This window comes from Amblyomma mixtum, chromosome 5, assembly GCF_055824585.1.
Source record: "Amblyomma mixtum isolate Tamu chromosome 5, ASM5582458v1, whole genome shotgun sequence".
Classification (NCBI taxonomy): Eukaryota; Metazoa; Arthropoda; class Arachnida; order Ixodida; family Ixodidae; genus Amblyomma; species Amblyomma mixtum.
In genome coordinates this window covers 70,932,234-70,954,803 of record NC_143016.1, presented here as the reverse complement: position 1 = coordinate 70,954,803, position 22,570 = coordinate 70,932,234, and the positions used below count along the sequence as shown (strand labels likewise).

Sequence of the window (22,570 nt, the reverse complement as noted above, 5' to 3'; positions counted from 1 at the left end):
TGCGTCCTTGACGTTTTTAGAGAGGGATAAGTCTGGAGATGTGTCTACACATACACTGTTACCCATGCGTGTGTGGTCGCTCGGGTTGTTTAGCGTTGTGAGCCCTAGTGACTGTATGATTTGCCAGAGCAGGTTCCCTTTCGGAGTTGCTTTGGTATATCCCCATGCTGGGTGTTGAGCGTTGAAGTCTCCCACAATTATTAGTTGAGCCCTAGCAGCCAGCTTTACTGTGTTTATCAACAAGTGTGGGAGTCCATTGCCTTTGTTTCTGGGCGGGTTGTATACATTAAGGATGAAGAGATTTGAGTCTCCTTTTTGCCTTGGTACTATTTCAAGTAGGGTGTAATCTTCTTCCGAATCATTTATAAAATGTTGAATTGCGGTGATATTTCTATGCACCAGAGTGGCTGTGAAGGAGCCGGCTGCGCTACTAGTATCATAATGAGGTGGCAGATATGCTTTATAGCCTGGCAGTGTAGCCCTGCCGCTAGCTTCTTGCAATGCAATCACGTCTGGGGTTGGAACAGACGGTGCTTGTTGGATGTGGAGCTGCAAGTGGGCCCGCTTGCGGCGGAAGCCTCTGCAGTTCCACTGCCAAATTTCAAATTTTTGGCGTGGTGCCATGTTGGGTTATAGATGGTTGTGGCGTCGTGGACAGATCCAAGATGGGGGGTAGGCGGGCCTCGATAGTTGTAAGCCTATCCATTATTTGCTGCATGCAGGTGGCTATTTGGGATACCTGTCCCTCTAGTGTTGCAAAGCGCATATCTATCTCAGCAAATTTGGTAGTAACGAGGCCTTGGAAGGTTGCTTGTTCTGTTGATATAGCGCTAGTTCTCTCTGACAGAGTATTGATGTCTGCCCTGAGTTTGGTAGGCGCTTTCGACGGCTGCGGGGTGTCGGCTTCCGAAGCCTCGGCCTTTCTTTTGGATTCCTCGCCTTCTTTTGTAGGAAGCGGTCTTTTAGTTGCTATTCTGGCGTCTGTGTCCGTCGCGTTATGGGCCGAAGACTGGGACGCGGTGGAGGGAGTGTGGCAAATGGCGTCCGTTTCCATCGCATTATTGGTCGAAGCCTGGGACGCGGTGGGTGGCGTTCTAGCCGCAGTGGCATCACCGATCACATCACATCACATCACATCACATCACCGATCACATCGCGGACGCAGCGATAGCCGCTCCAACAAGAGGTCGTGTTAATCGCGTCCGCACTTGTCATTCGTTTTTCCCGCTACCAAACGTGGCTTTTATTACGTCTGGATTCAGCTGGATTCGTTTAAACTCGTCTCACGTCTTTTACATGGTTGCTAGGTGTTGTGGTACACATGGAGGAAGGAAAGGTTGGTACTTGGTACCGGTCTAAACGATGATTACAAACTTTTTGGCAATTTGTCTAATCGAATTCACTTTTATTACGTCATAAGAACACTAAATAGTCTTATTTACATGTATAATATTTGCCACTGGGAGTACTATATACGTTATGCTCGGTGATGTGATCCCTTTCTTTTTATTTTTATAGCGAACTGAGAAACCGAAAGCACGTGCTTTCACCCAACAACATAACGTCGCTGTGTGCAATTGCAGTCATGTTCCGAAGTTCCTGAAATAACCCTGCAGTGCTGCACTACGTTTTACGTTCCTTCAGTGCATTGTACTGTCTTGCTTACGTCGTTATGCATTGAGCAACACCTAAATTTGTCACGAGTGCCTACCGAGGTGTGCCCGCAATAATCGCGGTGTTATCGTTTGTGTGCCATCGGACCTCGTTGCCTTCTTCAGATAATGTGGTGTCATTGCGGTGTGGCCACAAAACGTGTGGTCATAAGCTATAGCGCAGTTGTTCCTTCTTGGGTCTGTAAATCAAAAACATTTGCTACGTCCACTTTGACGAACGTTGGCAGGTTTGAACTCGACCACATGTTCTCCACTGAAGGCCAGCTGTCTGAATCAATGCGACAATTTTTCTTTTCTCTGTGAAGGCGACCCTCCCTGTGCACACTGTGCGCCTTACAAACGTCACTGGAATTCGCCTCGGCTGCATGTGATGTGTTAAACGCTGTGCATTCAAGAGTCTGCGATAGTGAATACTTTCTTTTCTGGAGTGTAAGCTAATCGCCGGTGAGTGCTCATTATCGAGCTCAGCGCTCTTTATTACACCGTTCTTGTTGCTCCGACTCAAGGTGACACATGCGCCGCAGTAATGCAAGCAGAAATCTCGTGACGAAATCGTAATTAATTATTGCCTCAACAGCTTCAACACCGCAGTCCGAAACAACCGTCTAACTGGATATGCGTGCAGTCAGCACCTACAAAATAATCGACCCCGGCGGGCATCAATTTCACATCAAGCCAGAGTGACAAAAGTTCAGCGACTATGATCCGTGGTTTTGGCACGTCCCAGTGCATCTCCCAGTTTGTTGTGACTCCCGTGACTCAAATATCCATTCACTAAACGAAGCAAGCTCACCAGAGTTAAGTTTATGTCTTAGCAATGGCATTCTTATGCAGAATGGAATTTATGCACTAGAAAGAGGAAAGGAATGCTAGTATTACTGATGAATGTAATTTTGTTATCGTTGCTAAAACAGGAGAGCTGCCTTCAATTTATTAATGAGATCCTTAGAATTTCTTTCGGCTCATGTATTTATAAGAATTAATGCATAACTTCCATGCTTATTAATACTGAATCAAAGGTACTGAGTCATGCTTGGACTGCACAAAATAAAGATGCATCGGTGATGTACGTTTGGCTTATCTAATTTTTTCCTTTGGCCATGGAGTAAAGGAGGTCTGTTAAAAATATGTTAATAAACATCACAAAAACTGTGATATCAAACACCTATAGCATTAAAATACATGACGAGGAAATCCAGTGCCCACCCTGTTAATAAATGTTACCTTTTTGCATTGTCTTGTTGCGCTCTTTCTTGAATATCTGTGAGGATGCACACTAACTGCTATTCCGTGCTGGTATGAGAACACGCAATGGAACAGGTGCAAATCACACTTAGGTTTAGGTTTATGGGGGTTTAACATCCCAAAGCGACTCAGGCTATGAGGGACGCCATACTAAAGGGCTCTGGAAATTTCGACCACCTGGTGTTCCTTAATGTGCACTGACATCGCGTTAAAGAACCCCAGGTGGTCGAAATTTCCGGAGCCCTTCACTATGGCGTCCCTCATAGCTTGAGTCGCTATGGGACATTAAACCCCTATAAACCTAAACCTAAGTGTGATTTATGTTCATAAGTTTGAGTCTCTACTTTTTGTTATGCTGCTTGAGGATCAGTGCACATCAGAAAGGTGTTTCATGTTTCTCACTTCAAGTTCTTCCTTTTTCAGAAAAAAATGTTGCCAGCCTGTAGCACTTGGGCCCGTATAAGTCGACTGCAGATGCCTCCGTACAGGCATGTTCATATACTTCTCATCAGTGCATTGCTGATTACACTTTATAAATAGATTAGTGTGCTTAAAAGTATAGCTTTTATTTTGTTTCATTTTATTTTAAAATCAACAAGCTGGTCTGCAGTTGAGTAAACATGGCAGGCCTCTTATTTCGTTACATTTGATAAAGATTCTTTTTTTTTTTTTTTTCAGAAACATGTGCAAAGTAAACATTGTGAGCATGAGTACAACCGGAGTGCGGCGTCTTTTTCTACGTGACATTTCAACAGCCTCTTCTCTTGCCAGCCGTTCAACTCAGGAAATCTCAATTCCTGTGCCTTACGGCCACTTGGCTGCTAAGGTATGGCCTGCTGCTACAAATGAAAGACCAAACAGTTGCCTTCTTTGCCTGCACGGAGTGCAAGACAACGCTGGAAGCTTTGACCCATTGCTGGAGATGTTGGATGGCTGGTGGCATGTAGTGGCACTGGACTTTACTGGTCACGGCCTTTCATCACATCTGCCAAGAGGAAGCATGTACAGCCTGACACAGTTTGTATTAGATGTGGCTCGTGCCGTCAAGTATTTGGGCTGGGACCAGTTCTGTTTGTTTGGTCACAGTATGGGTGGACTTGTGGCACACCGATATGCCAATGTGTTTCCTGAAAAGGTTAGTGGCAACTTCTTGTACTGAAAGGAAAGAGGGATGCTTAGATTAACGCCACTCTGATAATTATGAGCTGGACTAGGTGTGCATAATGATCCATAAATGTGTCCAGCTGTTCTTTTCACTAAATATGTGTTTTGGGTGTGAAGAGAGGTAACTTCCTTTCCTGCTTCATTTAGTCATCATGTTTTGTTCTACTGTGTAGCTAATGCTCGATAGCATGTTTTGAATTAGGTGGAGAACACAGGACCCTATGCTCTGAGAAGCACTTATATTTCAAGTACTGTTGAGCAATATCTACAGATAACCTTAATGATATATATAGTTTTCATGGCTGTTATAGTTTGCCTTAAGCTAGCCTAAGGCTGCATAAAATAATGCCTTTTAAGTGGCCAAAGCTAGCATGTGCATGTTAGCTGCTAGTGACGAATAAACACAACCACAAGGTTAGGTTCAGGCCAGTTTATTTCAAGAATCTGTCTTTTTCATATCAGCTGCAGTTCTTGGAGATAGTTTCATTAAGCATTGCATGCTCAGTCTTTCAGAGTGACTGACTCGCACTGGTCATTTGGGGTGGGTCAGAATAAACTACTACACACCGCACTTAGGATAAGTGCTGTAAAGGGACTTGCGCCAAAAATTGAATCATTCAATACAGCGCTGTTCATCTTTCTTGTGCTCCTGTTGTAGAGGTCAATGATGAAAAAATTTCTTACTGTGCAGATTCCTTATTGTGCTAGTTATGCCATCACTGTAACTTCTGCTTATCTTTCAGGTGACAAAAATGATACTACTTGATGGCTTTGGTGACATCTATGAGCCTAACAGCCAAGTTTTAGATGTTTCAAGGACTACCTTAACATCTCTTCTACGCCTTGAAGATAAAGAGCACAGTCGTCAGCCAAGGTACACTGAAGAGGAGATTGTGAATCTGTATGCCAGGGCACCTTCAGCACGCATCCGCGCTGAAGATGTGAAAGTACTGATGAAGCGTGGCTGCCGGCTACAGGCTGACGGTCGCTATGTCTTTACCAGAGATGTGCGACTGAAGGCACTGCTTTGGGATAGGGTTGACAGCACTGCTCTGGTCCCATGGTGGAAGTCCTTCAGGGGTGACCTACTTGTCCTGGACGCTGTGCCTGGCTTTGGACGCTGTTCAGTAAACAACGGAAGGATGATAAGTATTCTCAGGGAACACTGCCGCAGCTTTAAGATGCTAAATTTAGACGGCGACCATCATGTGCACATGAATCACCCGGAGTTAGTTGCCAGCCACATAAAGCCCTTTTTAGAAGGTTCACATGTATCATAATGTTACCTTTGTCTTCTTCTCCATCCACAGTGCAAGAAAGCAGGCCAACCTCTGTTAATTTTCTTATACCTTTATGCTTAAGGGCCGCAGTGTTATCTTTTTTGCACCTTGAGCTACTGGGGTTGTCAGCAAAGTTACACTGAAGAAGAAATCGTGAATCTGTATGCCATAGCAGTTTCAGGATGCATTGAATCTAAAGGTGCAAAAATATATCTATAGCAGGGTACTACTTAAAAAAAAGTGCAGTTATTAACACTCGGCCACGGTCTGCAGCGTACTGTATTGCTCCGCTGGCCAATCACAAAAGTACACAAAATCAGCTTTTTAATTTTTGACTGCAATAAACAAGCCAAGCATCAAAATTCTAGAGTTTATAATTATTTTCTCGTAATTAGCTTCTTGCTTAGCTGACAAGAAAAGTTTTAACAACGGACTACCTTTTTGCCAGGGAGAAATTCTGTGCGCGGAGGCTGAATGTGGGCGGAGCTTCACTGCAGACTTAGGTTGTATCCGACTATGGCATCTAAAAATACAGTATAGGCTCTCTTGAAAACAGTCTCGAAGCAATCTTGTAAATCTGCTTAATTTGTTGAAGTTTAGCCTTACAGAAGTTGCTGAGACATCAAATTGTACAAGCAGATATTGGCGAATGAAGCAAATATAAAGTTTGTAAGGGACCGTTTATTGTGCTGTGCAAAATAAATCTTCAGGTAAGCTGCACACATTACCTCCAGTCGACCATTCAGTTTCTTAATATTTTGGCCTTTTAATTGATGACGGCACTTTCTTCGTGCAGGCAGATATCTACCCAATGTTTTTTATTGGTTCTTATAGCCCTCATGCTCCTGAAAACCCTGTTGGTATTTTAATGAGATGACTGTGCCTGACTGCATGTCACATGCAAGCTAGAGCAGTTATAATTCACTTTGGCTCTCACAAGGTTAGAATGCCATCATGCCACCTGTTCGGTTATGCTGTGCTGGAGTATGTGTTCAACAGCGTGCACAAATTTCATGGTTTCTGTTGACCAAATTGTTTCATCATTGCGTCTGTGGACTACTAAGCAAAAGGCCCCAGAACTGCTCAGTTCATCATAGTATTTGGACCCACCGTGGCGGCTCATTCGCTTTGGCGTTTGGCTGCTGATCCCAAGGTTACATTTTCTATCCCGGCCGTGGCGCCCATACATCACTGGAGGCGGAATTCCAAAAGGCCCGTATGCTGTGTGATGTCAGCGCATGTTAAAGAACTCCCAGGCAGCCTGAATTATTTCAGATCCCTCCACTACAACATCCCTCATAGCCCAAATGTCACTGCGGAGTGTTAAACCCACCCTGTACAATTTAGAGAATTTGGCTTTAAGTTCTTCTTACAGGGGGTTGACTGCTCCTGAAGGTTTGAAACTATTGATGAAGTATGGCTGTTTGGCTCAAGGCAGTCATTAGGAATAGGACAAACAGGAATGTACTTCTGACATGTTAGAAAGCATAGTGACCGTGTTTTCTTGGTGCTTTACCCAATTTTGGCATTTGTTTTGTGCACAGTGCCAGCAGGATTAAACTCAGGAACACAGCCAAACTCCTTAGCTCATAATGCGGGTTGGTGATCATCACATACTCATCTACCAACCAGAGTACTATTTGGACATCTACTTAATACCCTGTTTAGAATGTTTACACCCTTCATAATTCTGTTTTCATCTTTCTTACACCCCCATTGCTGAGTAGGCAGTTGGAGTCCGGTTGCCCTTGACAACCTTTATACTTTTTGATATAAATAAATGCACTATCTTTTTCTGAACGCCAGAAACTAGACATATGGCTCATGTGTCCGAGCACTTCACTATTTTATGAATTGTGACTTGATCAAGGGCTCTGCCATTCTGTGATGTGCATAAAGCTGCCAAATGATTTGAGCAGCACGAAGCGTCAACGTTGCATTTACAGTGCTGATTTAAAGAAAGACTACCATTATTTCAAGTAGTGTGACCATTTGTTTCGATTTGACCTGCTACAGTGGCGCAGTGACTGGTGTTTGACTGCTGATCTCAAGGTCGCGGGTTCGAATCAGGCTGTGGCGGTCATATTTCGGTGGAGGCGAAGTGGAAAAATGTCTATGTCCTGTGCGATGTCAGTGTATGTTAAGAGATCCCCAGGTGGTCTAAATTTATTTGGAGCCCTCCACTACTGTGTCCCTTATAGCCCATGTGTCACTTCGAGAAATGAAGCATCACTGACTGCTTTTCTGAGAATAACATCCCCCAGTGCACTATTTTTCAATCTTCCTTTTTCTGAGTGCCAGTTTGTTTACATTGCTGGAGGAAAGGGTTGAATTTAAAAGAATGAAATCATACCCTAGAACATGTTTTTAAAGGTTCGGAGACAGATTGTGTCTCTGGAGATTTCACTGTAACCAAATAAACTATTTTTATTTTATGGTTGTAAGAACTATCTTATTTAAAGGTGCAGTGAATGGAATCACACAGTTTTCATCTAAACTTCATCACCATGTGGCATTCTCTTGCCCATTCCATTAATGAATTAGGGCCCCAATCTCTTTCAGAACCGAGCTCAGTTTAGAGAATTGTGGCCATTGTTAGGATATGGCTTGCTCACTGATTATCACTTGTGTGAGGCTTGCTCACACAAGTGATAATCAGTTGACCATTTGATAATTCTGTCTGCAACCAGCAATAATTTTCAATGTGCTTATTAGCAAACATTTTTTTTAATCATCTGTCCATTTTGAAAAAGCAAATATTGCCAGGATCAGGGGTGTAGCTGGGGGGGGGTGGGGGGGGGGGGGGCTTATGTGGCTTCAGCTACCCCCACCCCCCCAAAATTTTTTCGAACTGTCACGCACCGCTGACCAAGACAACTGCTCGGGTTGCTTTTTGTGGCAGCGCCCATGCACCTGGAGTCACGTAACGCAAGGAGCCGCATCCTAGCACAAACTTTCAAGGACCTATCGATGGCAAGCGGGCTCGCTCCCAGCATCACGAGGGGGCCACATAGTCTACGGAGAGCCACGCATTTCAATTCCGAAGCTTAATGAAAGCCGTGCTTTAGATTTTTAAATGGGGCACTTCAATTAATTTATTATTCTTATATTTTGCATATTTTTGCATATTTTGCAGAACTCCTCGTTCATACATGTGCTCGCTGTTGCGACGAAAATTGCGGTGCAATTACTCACTATACATGACCGGTGACAGGTGCTGCTGCGCAGTACACTGGAACGAAGGCAGCGTCATTGAGATTTTTCCCTGGCCGTTGCATATGTATAAAAATGTAGAGGTTCTTGAACAACAAAGATTCATTAAAATATTTGTCCTCTACTTGCTCCTTTCATGGCCTTTACGTTCTTCATATCAGCGGCATGCACTGTTTTGCTGGTTTCGGACTGATATAGTTCTAGACTCCATGTGATATTTTCTTTACTTATTAAATACGCAAAAACATGGAAGCATTGGTATTAGTTATGTCTCCCATGTTTTTTGAGACATACGAATACATTCTTTTATTTAAAAAATAAATATTTCACTTTTCTAGACAGTGCGTATCGTTATCTAATACACAATGGCTTTGTCAATGGCAATGCAGTTATTATTCTTGCATTTGATACCTCCGCAATTTGTAGGAGGAGGCCGTGCTGCAACATGAGCATCCCCCGAACAAAATTTCTGGCTACGCCACTGGGCAGGATTGCATCCTTTCTAAAATGAAAGATGTAAATATCCTGAGTTTGGAAAATGGGCTTTATGTGGCAGTAATGTTTCTGTCTTTTAGACATATTTCTTGTTTTTGTACTAGCACCAACAAGCACAAGATGAGGGTGGAAGGTGTTAATGCAAAAAGTGCTGCTGTTTCATATGATTTTCACTCTTCATAATCTTATGCAGTTTTATTCTTTTAGTGTCAGTTACACAAACCCTTTTGCATGCATTTAGCTTCTTATGTTATGAGAGATCTAATTGCTGCAAGCATCTGGAGATTTTACTGGCAGGTTGATAGTTTTCAAAACAGAGCTATTCCGAAGAAATGAAAGATGTAGATTAGCTTGTTTTCTGGTCTTTAAGAGGAGGCAGTAATTTTTACTAATGTTAATGAGTGTTACTTATTTCTGTCTCGTTTTTTTTTGTGTGTGTGTGTGTGCGTGCGCGTGTGTGTGTGTGTGTGTGTGTGTGTGTGTGTGTGTGTGTGTGTGTGTGTGTGTGTGTGTGTGTGTGTGTGTGTGTGTGTGTGTGTGTGTGTGTGTGTGTGTGTGTGTGTGTGTGTGTGTGTGTGTGTGTGTGTGTGTGTGTGTGTGTGTGTGTGTGTGTGTGTGTGTGTGTGTGTGTGTGTGTGTGTGTGTGTGTGTGTGTGTGTGTGTGTGTGTGTGTGTGTGTGTGTGTGTGTGTGTGTGTGTGTGTGTGTGTGTGTGTGTGTGTGTGTGTGTGTGTGTGTGTGTGTGTGTGTGTGTGTGTGTGTGTGTGTGTGTGTGTGTGTGTGTGTGTGTGTGTGTGTGTGTGTGTGTGTGTGTGTGTGTGTGTGTGTGTGTGTGTGTGTGTGTGTGTGTGTGTGTGTGTGTGTGTGTGTGTGTGTGTGTGTGTGTGTGTGTGTGTGTGTGTGTGTGTGTGTGTGTGTGTGTCAAAGTGCATTAGTATTTTTCAATTATATTACACCTATGTAATCAGTGTATGTAATCATGTTGAGTTGCAGACTTACTATCTGAGTGCCTACAGTGGTAGGTAAAATATCAATCTCTATAATTGCTTTTCACTCATGGCTTGAACTTTTAATACTAAACCTTTCAGTTTAACATTCTTCCCGTCATAGCTGTTGTGACATCTATTTAAACATCAGGGCTGTTTAATTTATAGAGAGGGTGTTTCTTTAAAATTTCATTTAAATCCTCATTAGAGAACTTTGAAAGCAAAAATTGGTTTGGAAACATTTTCTCAACTTTGTTGCTCTCCATTTATCTTTATCAAACAGCTCTGTTGTATTTGGTGCTCATTAAAAAGTTTATGGTGTCTTACACGGGCTATGCCTATCATGCATGAAAGAGCAAAGAATGGTACTGCATCTTTGAAAATCCACTCTTGGATGACATAGATGCAGCGAAGATGTTTTATGAACACTCCAACTTGTAGAGAGGCAGTAGTCACTGAAATATTTTTGTGCTAACATAAAACAGATTAAATGGGAAAAGGTTGAAAGGTATCTGTATGACCCATCTTCATAAATTTATGTATTGTATTTAATGGGAATTCAAACAGCAGATGTTGACCATTGGAACAAAGGATTACATAATGGTACAACCATGAAAGATTTATTTAACTTGACTCGAATGGTGATTGGGTATCTAGTTCTCAATAGTAGCGGGATATACGTTATGAATTGAACTTCAAAAGAAAATGTGAGGGAAGAGAAGTTCCACCATGAATCGCTACTTATTCCAGTATCCATGGATTGGCTTAGAAAGATTTAAAAGGTGATGAATTAGTCTGGCGTGGCCCTTAGCAAACACTATAAAAAATGCAGGCTTGAAAGGATATCTAAAGTTCTGCCTATTGTACATGTCTTATTAGCTGGCAAGAACATAAAAAAAAAAAGCAGCATGGCATCTTTAAAAGAAGCCATTCTGTCCTGCACGCATATCTCGATGGTGTGGATCCACGTGGCCATTTATATTTTTAATCAACCTGTCCTAGGCACCTGCTACTCGGGCCATTTAACCTTTTGCAGCCAGGTGGCTGCTGACCCTACTGCTGTGCTGCAAAAATAGCAGGAGCACCAGCTGCTGTTCCCTGCGCAGTGTATGTTAAACGAATTTAATAGTGCTTTTTGGTGATAAGGTCACTTTAAACATGTGGTGCTGACTGACTGAGGGCTTAACTGCAAATGAAGCGAATCTGGGGTACTGCAATATGTTCGACACAATTTACATAGCGTTGTATTAGCTGTGCTACGTAGCACAGGCCAATTGGTTCGTCATGTTTTAAATGTACAGTCTTTGCCAAAAGTAACCAGGCTGCATGGTTTGCTTCTCAGTCGTATATTATGGCTATTATGCCAGCCCTCAAGCTCTAAATCTCTGTGTGGTAAGGAGAACCCATGACTTCACCTCCAAAGAACTTTTTGTTATTTAGAGAAGCCGTGAGGGCTCTGCTGTACGAATGAGAAGCAAAACATGCAGCCTGGTTACTTTTGACAAAGACTGTACATGTGCTACTTATGGTACAATGCTTTAGAACACAACACAAAAATGGGCCGAACTAGACCAAGTCGCTTTAGAACGTTAAATCAGGTTAAACTGCATAAAACCAAAATGTAGCCCGGCGGTGGCTAATCACATGGAGGAAAAAAAACTGAGGAGGGAGCGTCCCGCGACAACCTTGAAGCCTAGTCTTAACAAGTAAAGATATAGCAAAAAAAAAAGAGAGTGTGTCCCCCCGTCATGCCCCCGTGATCGCAGCACGTGATAGCGTGCGGTAAAGTCTAGCCCCGCTGCGCGCGCGCATGCGCCGATTAGCGCGGCAGACTAACTGTAGATCAACTTCCTTGCTGTAGACGCTCGCGCCGCGGGTCGCGCATACGTGCGCACTAAAACATACCGGAATCAAAACATAAAGGACCGGCTCGGAGAGCGAAAAACTGAAAGAGAAAACGACTTCAAAACACTCGGCTTGCGAACGCTGGCCGCGTGACGTCATGCTCCCTCCTTAGTTTTTTTTCCTCCATGGCTAATCAGCATTTCTCTTCCCCCATATGGATCCCTGTGAGTACATGGATCGCATGGAGGAAGGAAAGTTTTCGTTCCTTCATGATGGATCCTTAGGTAAGCTTAAAAAAAAGGTAATAAAGCGACAACCAATTGTCACCACAACAAACAGTTGAACAGTTTCGTTTTCTTAATTATTTTTGACCAAATACAACTTGATTATATATTACAAGCAGAAAATCTGTTGTCAATAAAAGTTTGTTTTTATCATGCATTACAGAGGAAATTGCCTCTGTCATTTGCACTTTTATGGGCACTTTCGTAGCTTTTTAGGCATAGCCCATACGGGCCATACGCCGCCCATAGCCAAGCCAGCGCTAGCGCGTCGGCGCCGGCCGGCAGCTGTCCGCGAAGCACGATCGGCACTCGGCATGTTCTCGTCCGTTTCGCCGGTTTCGTCGTGTGAACCGTGTGCTCTTGCTCTAAAGGAAGTGGTGTCGCGCTTGCAGGCATTTTGGGAAACATACCCATCTTTGTCTCATTCCACTCACGACTCAAGCGGTGCTCTGTGAATCGGCACAAGTGTTGCCATGGTATTACTCAACGTTAATTCTCTGCTATTAGCTTCAAGGTCGGCGCCGGCAGCGGAAAGAAGTGTCGCCTTCGGAGCGTGCTTTGCATCAGCATTATAAACGTAAGTTCTTCACTTCGTCAATTTTTAGTTCTTTGTCGTGCAATACCTCTCGGAGGTAGACTTTGCACTCTATCCGCGTTCAGTTCGCGTTGTGGTCAGTGTTCAGAGCGGAAACTGCAGTACTCTTGAGAGAGTAGCGCGTTTAAGGATCCAGGAATTCAAAGTGGTGGTGACAGTGTAGCATGGGCTGCACGCTGCTGTGATGTGCGGCCCGAACGTTGCCATTCTTTGGCCTTGTACCACTTGACGTCATTCTGCAAGGCACGTTCAGGGACACACCCTGAAGGTGAAGGTTTAGCAAATGAGTTGCAGGAGTTGGTTTGAACCAGCCGAAACACACATGCAAGGCTCTGTTGGAACTCACTTTGTTGGAAGATCTGGACTCTGGTTAGTCTTGGTGCTTCTGTGGTTGGCGCGCGGTTAAAGCCTCATTACGTGAATGGTGAATTTTTTAGAAGTAATTAATCAATGCTGGCGCACTTCATTTATAAGCAAGTTTCTTATTTTGTTTGTTTCACTTAGTGACGCGCACACTGGCAGTAGTAATTAACCGAGAAAAGTCCGAGAAGTCGGCCTGATTCATTTCGACTCTCATTCAAACCGTGGACAACGAAGGGGAAGGAAACGGAAAATGTCATTGACAATGATGATGGGTAGAGACGACACAGCTGACGTAGGAGACGAACAAAAGGCACTGAGTCGCAACACCCGACTGCTCGTGCCTGAATATGCTTACAGCTAAGGGCACCAGATTAGGACTCCAAGCTTCGACGGGTAACAATCAGGTTCGTATCTTGAGTGTCAACTCATACGATTCGAATGTTAAGGATTTGTATCTTTTCACTGTTATTACCTTTTTTTTTTTTTCAGTGTCTGTTTGCCCTCGCCCCGCTTTGATCAACATTGTGCCCAGTGGATACCGTGCTGATTTCAGGATGATTCAAATAGCGGCTGCTTTGAGGCAAGTAGAGACTTCTGTCTTCAATGCGGCTACAAAAGAGCTCAGTCTGGTGTCATGTTGAGCAGTTATTTTACTATTTATTGGAGGCTTTTACGGTTCACACTAAGTTTGGGCTTGCGATCTTTATTCTTGGAAAGCTGCTATGATGCACTGAATTTCCCTGGCACCAGTAATCAAAATCAAAGTATCTTGTAACCTGTTTGGACTTGAGCATTAAATACTGTTATCGTTTACTACCTGAAATTCTAAGTTATTGTTTCATTGATCTTTCTTCCCCCGTCCTTACTGTACTGACAATTGCGGCACTTTTCCTTTTTGACCTTTCAACAACCTATGTGAATTTATGCCACTGGTGCTGTGTCACGTCTGTTCCTTTTTTCTATCTCGTGTTTTCTCGCGCAAATAGCTGTGTTACAGCTATCTATGGCACTAAAATATGTCCAGGCCAACATTACGGATTGTCCAGAGTCTCACCCTTTATTTTTGAGCATCACTTTCGATTTTTATGCAGTGATAGCTACACAAGGAACTTTCACCTGGGTAAATCACATCACCGTCAGCGTAATACATCAGCAAAAGCCCCAGTGTTCACCTGCTGGCCAGTGAAAGTGCTGTCTATGGGGGACTTGGGGTGTGCACTTGCAAAATTAGCCCTGTGTATGGTCGTGCGATCAAGGCGGACTACACCCACATTAGCATGGGGTACTCCTGGGGTAGAGAAGCGGAGGAGGGTACAGGTTTCACTTTAACGTCCTTGCTCCAGAAAAGGACGAAAAAAAACAAAAACAGGTTTGATTTTTAATTCTTTGTCAATTGAAAAATCTCTCCGGCCATTCGTCTGAAGACTTAGCTGGCAAATAGGTTGGTGGAGGGAGGAAAATCCCCCGGTTACGAGAGGGAAGCCAGAGAGGGTGGGAGGCGACATGTTTTGGGTGGAAAAAAGTAGAGAGGGAAGTCCCTTTTTCCACTTTCAGGGGCGAGGAAGGGAGGGAAGATGAGAAGACCAGGGGTGGGGGGTAGGGTGGAGAGGGGGTACAGCATGTCACACTGTGATTGCTGTATTGGGGGAAACGGCATGTCACTCAGTGGTTGATGCACTAGGTCACGCCTCTCGCTCGCGCGGTTTGAACGCATCAGTGGCAGTCTCTGCTGTGTCAGAGGGGAGCACCAATGCTAACGCATATTCTGCCTCATCAGTCTCATTGATCATTTATAATTTGTTTCTCTATAAGTTTTGTCTAGTGCAGCCTTAATCTGTTAATTTTTAACTGGGATTGTTAAATTAGGTGGGCTGTTATATGTAACCATAACCGGCAGTGGTTTATTGTTGTACTCGGCAAGCAGTCAGACTTATGTAGATACAGTTTTTGTGTGAAGCTCAGTTCAGTTCTATCACAGTCAGTTCTGCAGCTAGTTTACAATGACAAATTAAAAAAACCTGTAGGCAGCTGACATGACATAAAATTTGCTTCGGTTGATATATAGAAATACACAGGAAGAGCGATTACTAAAGAATCCTTTGCCTATTAAGAGAAAAACAAATAAGGTAGCGTGTGAACATATAATATTCCTTGTTTTCTTACCGGGGAAGGGTAAGTGCAGTACAGTTACTTTAGCGGACGAAGCTCTAAAAACACCAAGACACTGTGCGAGTGCATCCTTTATGCCAAGTATGATCTTTTACATCGAGCCACCCCCACAGTGCTCAGACACTTGACAAGTGATCTGAAATGATTTCTCCAGGAAGCCACTCTGGCATATGCGGACTTATTGACGGAAAAATCTTTTGTGCCTTATTGCATCCTAGAATGTCCTGCAGTCTGGGGAATTCCGCACCAGCACTCCATGTACATACATATGTCAGTGTATTAACCTGTTGAGGTTCGAAACTTTTACCCACTTTGTGGCTGTTCCGGTCCATACCCATTTCGGCAGTTTTGGCCACCTCGAAAGGAAATAACTGTACAGGAACAATGCATGGAATGTTTATTTTGGGCGTTTCTTTATGTATCCAAGTTTTTCAGCGACCTTTGGGCAGCATTTAGTGCCACTCAAAGGCGTTCCCCTGGTTGCAGTCCTGGATTATGACTGCAAGTTTTGCAGAACAACACTGTTTCTTTTCCTGCCATCTTCTTTGTCAGCACTATCTCTGTCGTCTTATGAACGCACATAGATAGTTTCTTCCTTGCTGAAATCATCTTTGCTTTTGCTAGAAGCTTGGCAACTCTTGCCATAAAACGCACTTGGTGAGTACGCAGTCACGCGTTGCTGCCAGTGCATGAGACTCCAGTAACCTTTTCTTCAAGGATCTTAATTATGTTTTTGTGCACTCAGGCCCATATTTATTGTGGATAGGGTCCGGACGTGCAACGCTACTACTATCAATTTCTGTGGATGCAGAAGGTAGGCTCATATGGAGCAGTTAGGACACAGCTGTAATATCATTTTATCCTTGTCTAGTGCCTTCTTCGCTTTTCATTGGCTGGCAAAAATGAAAGGTATAGGTATGGACAGTAAGCGCATGCTCGGACAGTGCGGCTTCATTGGATCCGCTGCAGTGGCTTTGGCTTTCTGCTGCTGGTCCCGAGTTTACAGGATTGGCATTGCATAATTCGCTGCACTTTCAAGTCAAGATATCCATACAAGATGCCCTTATCACTTGGTCCTTGCTGGTGCATGATAAACAGCTCACATGCACTCTGTGAAAAGCATGCATGTGTATATATGTTGCACATTTTCATTCTCAGATGGATGTGACCTTGCAACTTATTTGCTTGCTGATTGCTGTGAGCTCAAGTGTAGCTCTGTAGTTTCTTCCTCATATGGTTTTCTGACTTCTCAGTATCTAGCAATAAAAGTGTTTCTTTTGTGCTAAATCTCCATCTTGGGAAATACGAAGATGACTAGTGTGTATGTATTAATAACGGAATGACAGTATTCTTACGAAAACCTAGTTCAAGAATGTCTCCATACGTAACTTTGAAAGCACTGTTTCATTTTTAAAATGAAAGCTGTTATAGCTTTGGTTTAGCCATATAGCCTTACATTCTACCGTGGAATTTAGTGTGTCAGCTCTAGGCGCTTTAATCGGCGAATTAATTTAACTTAAATGACCGCTGCCTGCCACAGTTTGCATTTGGAAAGCTGGAGAGGGGGGCCTCCCTTCTCCACATTTAGGAAGAGAAGGTGGGATTAACCTTAGTGGCGAAACCAAAGCTCAACGACGTTCGCTGATTATTAATGTGCTCGGCCGGTAAACTTAGCTCTTCAAATTTTCTTTTCTTTTTTGGCACAGTGCCATAAATAGCAGTGCACTTCATTGTGAATGTATGGTTTGCGTAACATTTTCTGCAAGTCAGCATTCTCTGGTGCAGCAAAAAATGCTGGCATTGCTGGTTGTTGTCTGGGAAGGGATCAAACGCTTATAAAGTGCAGCACTTAAGGTATGTTTTGTCCACTGGAGCTTAAAGGCAATCGTTTGACCTTGAAAAAAATGTGGTCTTGGTAATGAATGAGGCAGCACTTCTACAAGGTCATTTGTGGTAAGCTCAAGCCAATGGTGTATTTCTTGTTCTTCTGATATGTGTTTTTTAAAATTCTTAATGCTAAATTGAGTTACATACTTGTTTTTCTCAGAAAATTTCTTTAAGAGCAGGCAGAGGCTGTTTGAAGTGTGTGTGAAAGTAGCCAAATGTTGCGCACAGTGATTGTGTTGTGCACTGTACCCAGGTCCACAAAGCTGCTGCAGAGATGTTGGTCCTCCAGCTGCCACTCTGGTGTCAGTCAGTGCCGTGCGGCCTCCGGTGATGCCCCCCTCGTGGAACGGGAGATCCGAGAACTGCAAATTCCCGTTCCATACGGCCACCTTGCAGCCAAACAGTGGCTTCCCACATCAGCGGAAGATCCACATCGTCGTGTCCTTCTACTGCATGGTTTCCAAGATAATGCGTCAAGCTTCGATCCCATTGTGCCAAGGCTGGACCCTCGGTGGCACGCAGTGGCCTTAGACTATACGGGCCATGGCCTTTCGTCACACTTGCCCAAAGGAGTTCCGTATATGTCAATCCAGTTTTGGTTTGATGTCTGCCGTGCTGCCCAGCATCTTGGCTGGAATCAGTTTTCCATCATAGGACACAGTTTGGGAGGCCATGTAGGCTTGCACTTTGGCTGTCTCTTCCCCGAGAAGGTGTGTGCAACATTTTTTCCCTTCTTTCTCTACTGTCAGGCAGTATTAAACAGCAGTGAAAAGAACTGCTAGCATTTACTTTTCATTGCAAAATTAAATGCTTTATAACGTCGCTGCGTTCTTGCAGTGTTATACAATGCAGTGTTAGACCACTAGGCCACTATGCTCCTAGTTATACAATATTAGCTATGACATCCTTAAATAATTAATCACCTGCGATGATAGCTTTTAAGGCAGGATGGTGATTCTACTTGGTGGATGTGCATGGTAGAAAAGACAGTGCATTGAGCCTGCAGAATGGGATACTAACCTTATCAATATGATCTGGTTTGGGTGGTCCATTTGGAGAGGGTGAGATAAGTTCATTGTGCAATTGCAGTTGATAGAATAATTTGTGAAAATGGTGCAGGCGAAACATTTTGCAACGAGATGGCAAGGACAATAACTCAAGGCTAAATTTCATGGTCTAATACACATTCTTATGTCCTGGTTAGAAGGAATGAAACCAGAATTATTCTGAGCATATTCGAATGACTTGATTGCATTAGTTTGATTTGACCTTGATCCCAAATCCGCATGACATACTTGAGTTTGGTTTGTATAAGGGATCAATAAAGAAGTAATTTTTATAATTAAGAGGCTTTATAAAAGTTGCGGTGTAACTAACCTAGCTTGCCATTGCCATTACTGTTCACATGTGCAATGCGAACATTCCAAGTGAAACTAGAGGCAATATGAAAGCCAAGCTACTTGTAAGTTGATGGAGAATATACGAGTACGTTATGAACGGAGTACACGGGTGATTCATTAGTAATTTTTGATACGTGCATGAATTGGCATTTGAAACATTGTTTCATTAGCCATGAATTGCACCATGAAGAAGCAGCTTTAAGGTCAGACTAGAGCCATTGCCGTCACAGGTTATTTTGGTAAATATTAAACTGCCGTGAGCGAACAATTGAATCTCAGATGACATGCAGGAAGATAAGTCATTTATATAAAGTGTAACGAAAAGAGGACTGAGCGTGGTACCTTTTGGTACCTGAGTGCACTGGACTTGGCATTAAGGTTGCACCATTAACCGAAACAGATTGTGAGTGGTTAGCGAAAGAAACCTCGAGCTAGACAAAAAATTCACGGATCCATGTTTAGTTGGTGCAGTTAGAATGTAATAAGCTATCAGACTCTTTATCAAATGCTTTTAATAGTCACGAAACATGTCAGGTGCAGAAAAATTATCATATATAAGGTAAAGCTTTTGCATGAACAATACTGTGTTGTGTTTTACAGGAATGTTTTGCCAAAGAAATGTTAAAATCATGAACAAAAGTTAATTTCAAAGAAGTTGCCAGATGCGAAAACAGAATGTCTGAATTTACATAATATGCAATGCCTTTGGTGCACTTTTACTTTGGAAGCATATATTAAATGCGAAATACAGTCCACCATGTAAAGCAACTAATGGTGTAATGTCTAAATGGTGCCACTGCTGTGAAAACCTTTTCTCTGATCTGCATAAAGTGCTCTAGCAGCATGTTTGTCAGCTGTAACGTTACTTTTTATTCACTGCACAATCATCCCTATTTTTTGGCTGTATAAATGGAGGTGGGTAGAGTGATGAGCAATGGCTTGCAAGCTGTAGGGCTCCTTTGTACTACATACAGAAGTAGAACTTGTCTGGAGCATAGTGGTTAGCTGGAAAGTGCTTGCTATGAGTGGAGCGTTGCGGGTATCCTTTATCATCAGCAGCATCATTCAGGGCTTTGTTCTGGTCCAGCACCAGGCCAGGTTTTGTTTTTGTTCTTTTTTCTTCTCCTCTACTCTGATGCTTTGAGGCACTATTCAAGGAATGCACTGCAACAAAAATTTATTGTAAGGACTCATTAATAGCGCAGTTATGCCCGTCGTAATTAAGCAGTTTTGGTGAGCTTCTCTCAGCTATGCCCTTACCTGGATAGTTTCTCGCTCACACCAGCCTCCTCAAGCAAAATGTTTTTTGCTTCTCTCCAAGAGGGGACTCAAAGGTACGTCAGAACTCTGCATTATGTGCCCCCTCTGCAGCCTGTCAGGTGGACACCAACCCTTCTCCTATAGCAGGCCGCAAGTCGCGCAGTGCTAAAGCGGGATTATCACAACAGCACTGCAGAGCGTAGTAACTTGTGAGAAGCACATTCACACTGCGATTGTACTTGTACTTCTGCGAGGACCATGTGCAGAGAAGCACAATGAAGGTGTTGCACAAGAAAAAGAGCAAGTGATTGGAGTAGAAATATGGCTCAGTGCGTTGGCCTTTAAGAATCGAAAGTGGCTGTACTATCACACAGTTATGCTCTCTGTAAAGCGGAAGCAATGAGCGCAAATGATGGCTTTCAACCGTTGGCGGTTAGGATCCATCACTTCGCACTCATGTCCCCTCTTCTGCCAACAAAAATTGTAAGTCAAGGCATAGAATGGAAACCTGATGCACCTCCTTCTTCAGGTTCAGAAAGAGATGACACAGCTAAAGAGCACGCGCACCACTGGGCATCAAGAAAGCATGTTCCCTGTCAGTTGGAGAGATCAACCATTGAATTTCTTTTGGTCTTTCCTTTAGCTCGGTTGTGTCTGTTTCATTATTAGTGAAAGAAAGGCAAAGTGGCTGTCAAGGACCATTGGTTTGAACATATCCGTTTTTTTTTTTCAGTGCACCTAGCTGTAATATTTTGTTAGCTTGATTGCACTGCACCAAATCTGCACACTGCACTCGCTCATATAAAATGTTTAAATCTCGCTTCAGGTTAAAAATGTAAAGAGTCTAAAGTAACCTTGATTTCGAGGTAATGTAATTCTCTATAGCATTTTTTTTGGTCCCAGATCATTTTCATGGACTGTACCTACCAATATGTGCTCTGAGCAAGCTTTTAATGCTGCGTTGTGCGTACCTTTTATAGTTATTCTGTTCACTAACATCATTTTATTCTTGCTTTCAGCTCCAAAATCTGGTGATGATTGATTCTCTTGGTCCCGTCTATGACCGAGCAAGCAGGGCCACAAAAGTTTTCAGGGAATTCATAGAGGGCAACATGCGCCTAGAACAGAAGGACCTTAGCAAGCCACCCGTTTACACAGAAGCACAGGTGATAGAACTTTACACTAAGAAAATAGCATTGGGTTATCTGCCCGACAATGTGAGAACACTGATGAAACGCGGTTGCAAGTCCGTGGGAGATGACCGTTATGTCTTGACGAAAGATGCCAGACTAAGGTACATTCACTGGATTCGCAGTGACAGTGCTGCTCTCAAGGAGTACTTCAAAGGCTACACCAATAATCTTTTGGCACTGGTGGCTATTCCCGGCCTTGGTGGCTCGTCTGCAAAGCGAAAGATTGTGTCTGATGCCCTTGCACAAAGCTGCCGCACCTTTAAAATTGTTGATGTAGAAGGTAACCACCATCTGCATATGAGTTTTCCAGATATTGTAGCAGGGCACATACGTTCCTTTTTAGATCCACAGTGATATACCAATAATGTAATGAAGTAATCTCTGTGCCTTTTTCTGCATGCTCAAACTTTTAAGTGGTCAGTAGGGTAATCACTTGTGGAGCATTGGTGTCTGGGGTTTTCGCACATTTGTTGCTTTGTGTGAGCAATTTTATCTGTATAAAACTGCTAAGTTGCTTGAATGTACTTTGAGAAAATATTTATTTTTCATGAAGGATAGTCTAAAATTAGCCCTATACGTGAGCATTCTTTGATTTATAGTTCGTCATTTGCTTGAGATGTTGATGGCGCTTTTCATAGTGCCTTCACCTTGCAGCATCCTAATTTTCAGGCTTTTCTCAGGAAAATAAGGATAATGAAATGTTTTTCACCTTGGATCTCTGATATTTATTTAATGTGAAGACTTTTTACCGTAGTAAGTCTCAGTGCTGGCATTTTTGACAATTGTTGAATTTTACATAGCCTCTTTGAAATGTTAGTATAAAACTGAAGTGCCCATTTTCCTCGCAACGAAATATTTTAAAGCTAAAATAGCCCGTGATTTTTCTTGTGTGTAATCACTGCTTTCTAGTCCTATTTATGTGCAAATGTGCATGATGCATTATTCTATAACTAGGCTGCATAGTGTACACTGCTTTCTCCAATGCCCGTTGTAGTTTTTCTGAAAATGCAGCTTCTTTGTCGTACATTTGAGCAGTGAATGCCGTGGTTACTCAAATGTTTTGCAGTGAGCTACTAGCCACAGCATTGCACTGTGATATTTGCACCAGTGTTGGTTTTACTATTTGTTTCTGTACAAAATCTGTTATCAGGAAAATATCTTTCCTCTTGTTACAAAGTAAAGAAAAAATAAAAACGATATTTTTCATTTCTATTAGTCTGAGTCTTGATAAAATGGTGATGCAAACTTTGGAATGAAATTCCTGCCATGTGGTTTATATGCCTGTTGGGCAGTTTGTAAAGTGAAGTAAATGATGTAGCTGAAGTAACAGCAATGGGAAACGCATCAAAACTATTGCAACCTTTCCTTGTGATAGTTCGCAGTAGGAAGATTAGTCTTTAACTGGACATTCTTTCATGTAAAGCTTACAAAGTGCTTAATAATGCCTGCCCTCTTGGTGAATACATGATCCATGCACCACATTGCATAGATTGTCACATTTATTTTGAGGCAGTACAGA

At 42.9% G+C, this 22,570-nt stretch overlaps 3 protein-coding genes across 5 annotated transcripts in view; all 3 read left to right on the top strand.

The window, feature by feature from the left end:
- Positions 1-1,324: 1,324 nt before the first annotated feature.
- Positions 1,325-7,795, top strand: LOC149342597 (serine hydrolase-like protein). The gene is made up of 4 exons (XM_089544966.1): positions 1,325-2,117; positions 3,342-3,406; positions 3,597-4,053; positions 4,826-7,795. The coding sequence occupies exons 2-4, from the start codon at positions 3,348-3,350 to the stop codon at positions 5,360-5,362; spliced, it is 1,053 nt and encodes a 350-aa protein (XP_089401092.1). The 5' UTR covers positions 1,325-2,117; positions 3,342-3,347; the 3' UTR covers positions 5,363-7,795.
- Positions 7,796-12,620: 4,825 nt separating this feature from the next.
- Positions 12,621-22,570, top strand: part of LOC149342595 (protein ABHD1-like) — a 43,891-nt gene continuing 33,941 nt past the window's right edge. Inside the window, exon 1 of one of the 2 annotated variants that reach the window (XM_089544959.1) lies at positions 12,621-12,761. The gene's annotated coding sequence lies outside the window, so the exon portion shown is untranslated. The remainder of the gene's footprint in view (positions 12,762-22,570) is intronic. The other variant, XM_089544958.1, reaches the window with a different exon arrangement.
- On the top strand, positions 12,622-22,259 carry LOC149342596 (serine hydrolase-like protein). Of its 2 annotated transcripts, XM_089544964.1 has the most exons (5): positions 12,626-12,761; positions 13,284-13,546; positions 13,632-13,722; positions 17,452-17,908; positions 20,878-22,259. In XM_089544964.1, exons 3-5 carry the CDS (start codon positions 13,697-13,699, stop codon positions 21,403-21,405), a joined length of 1,011 nt encoding a protein of 336 aa, XP_089401090.1. In that variant the 5' UTR covers positions 12,626-12,761; positions 13,284-13,546; positions 13,632-13,696; the 3' UTR covers positions 21,406-22,259. The 2 variants fall into 2 exon arrangements, with proteins under 2 accessions (XP_089401088.1, XP_089401090.1); XM_089544962.1 differs by lacking the exon at positions 13,284-13,546 and having other exon boundaries at positions 12,622-12,761.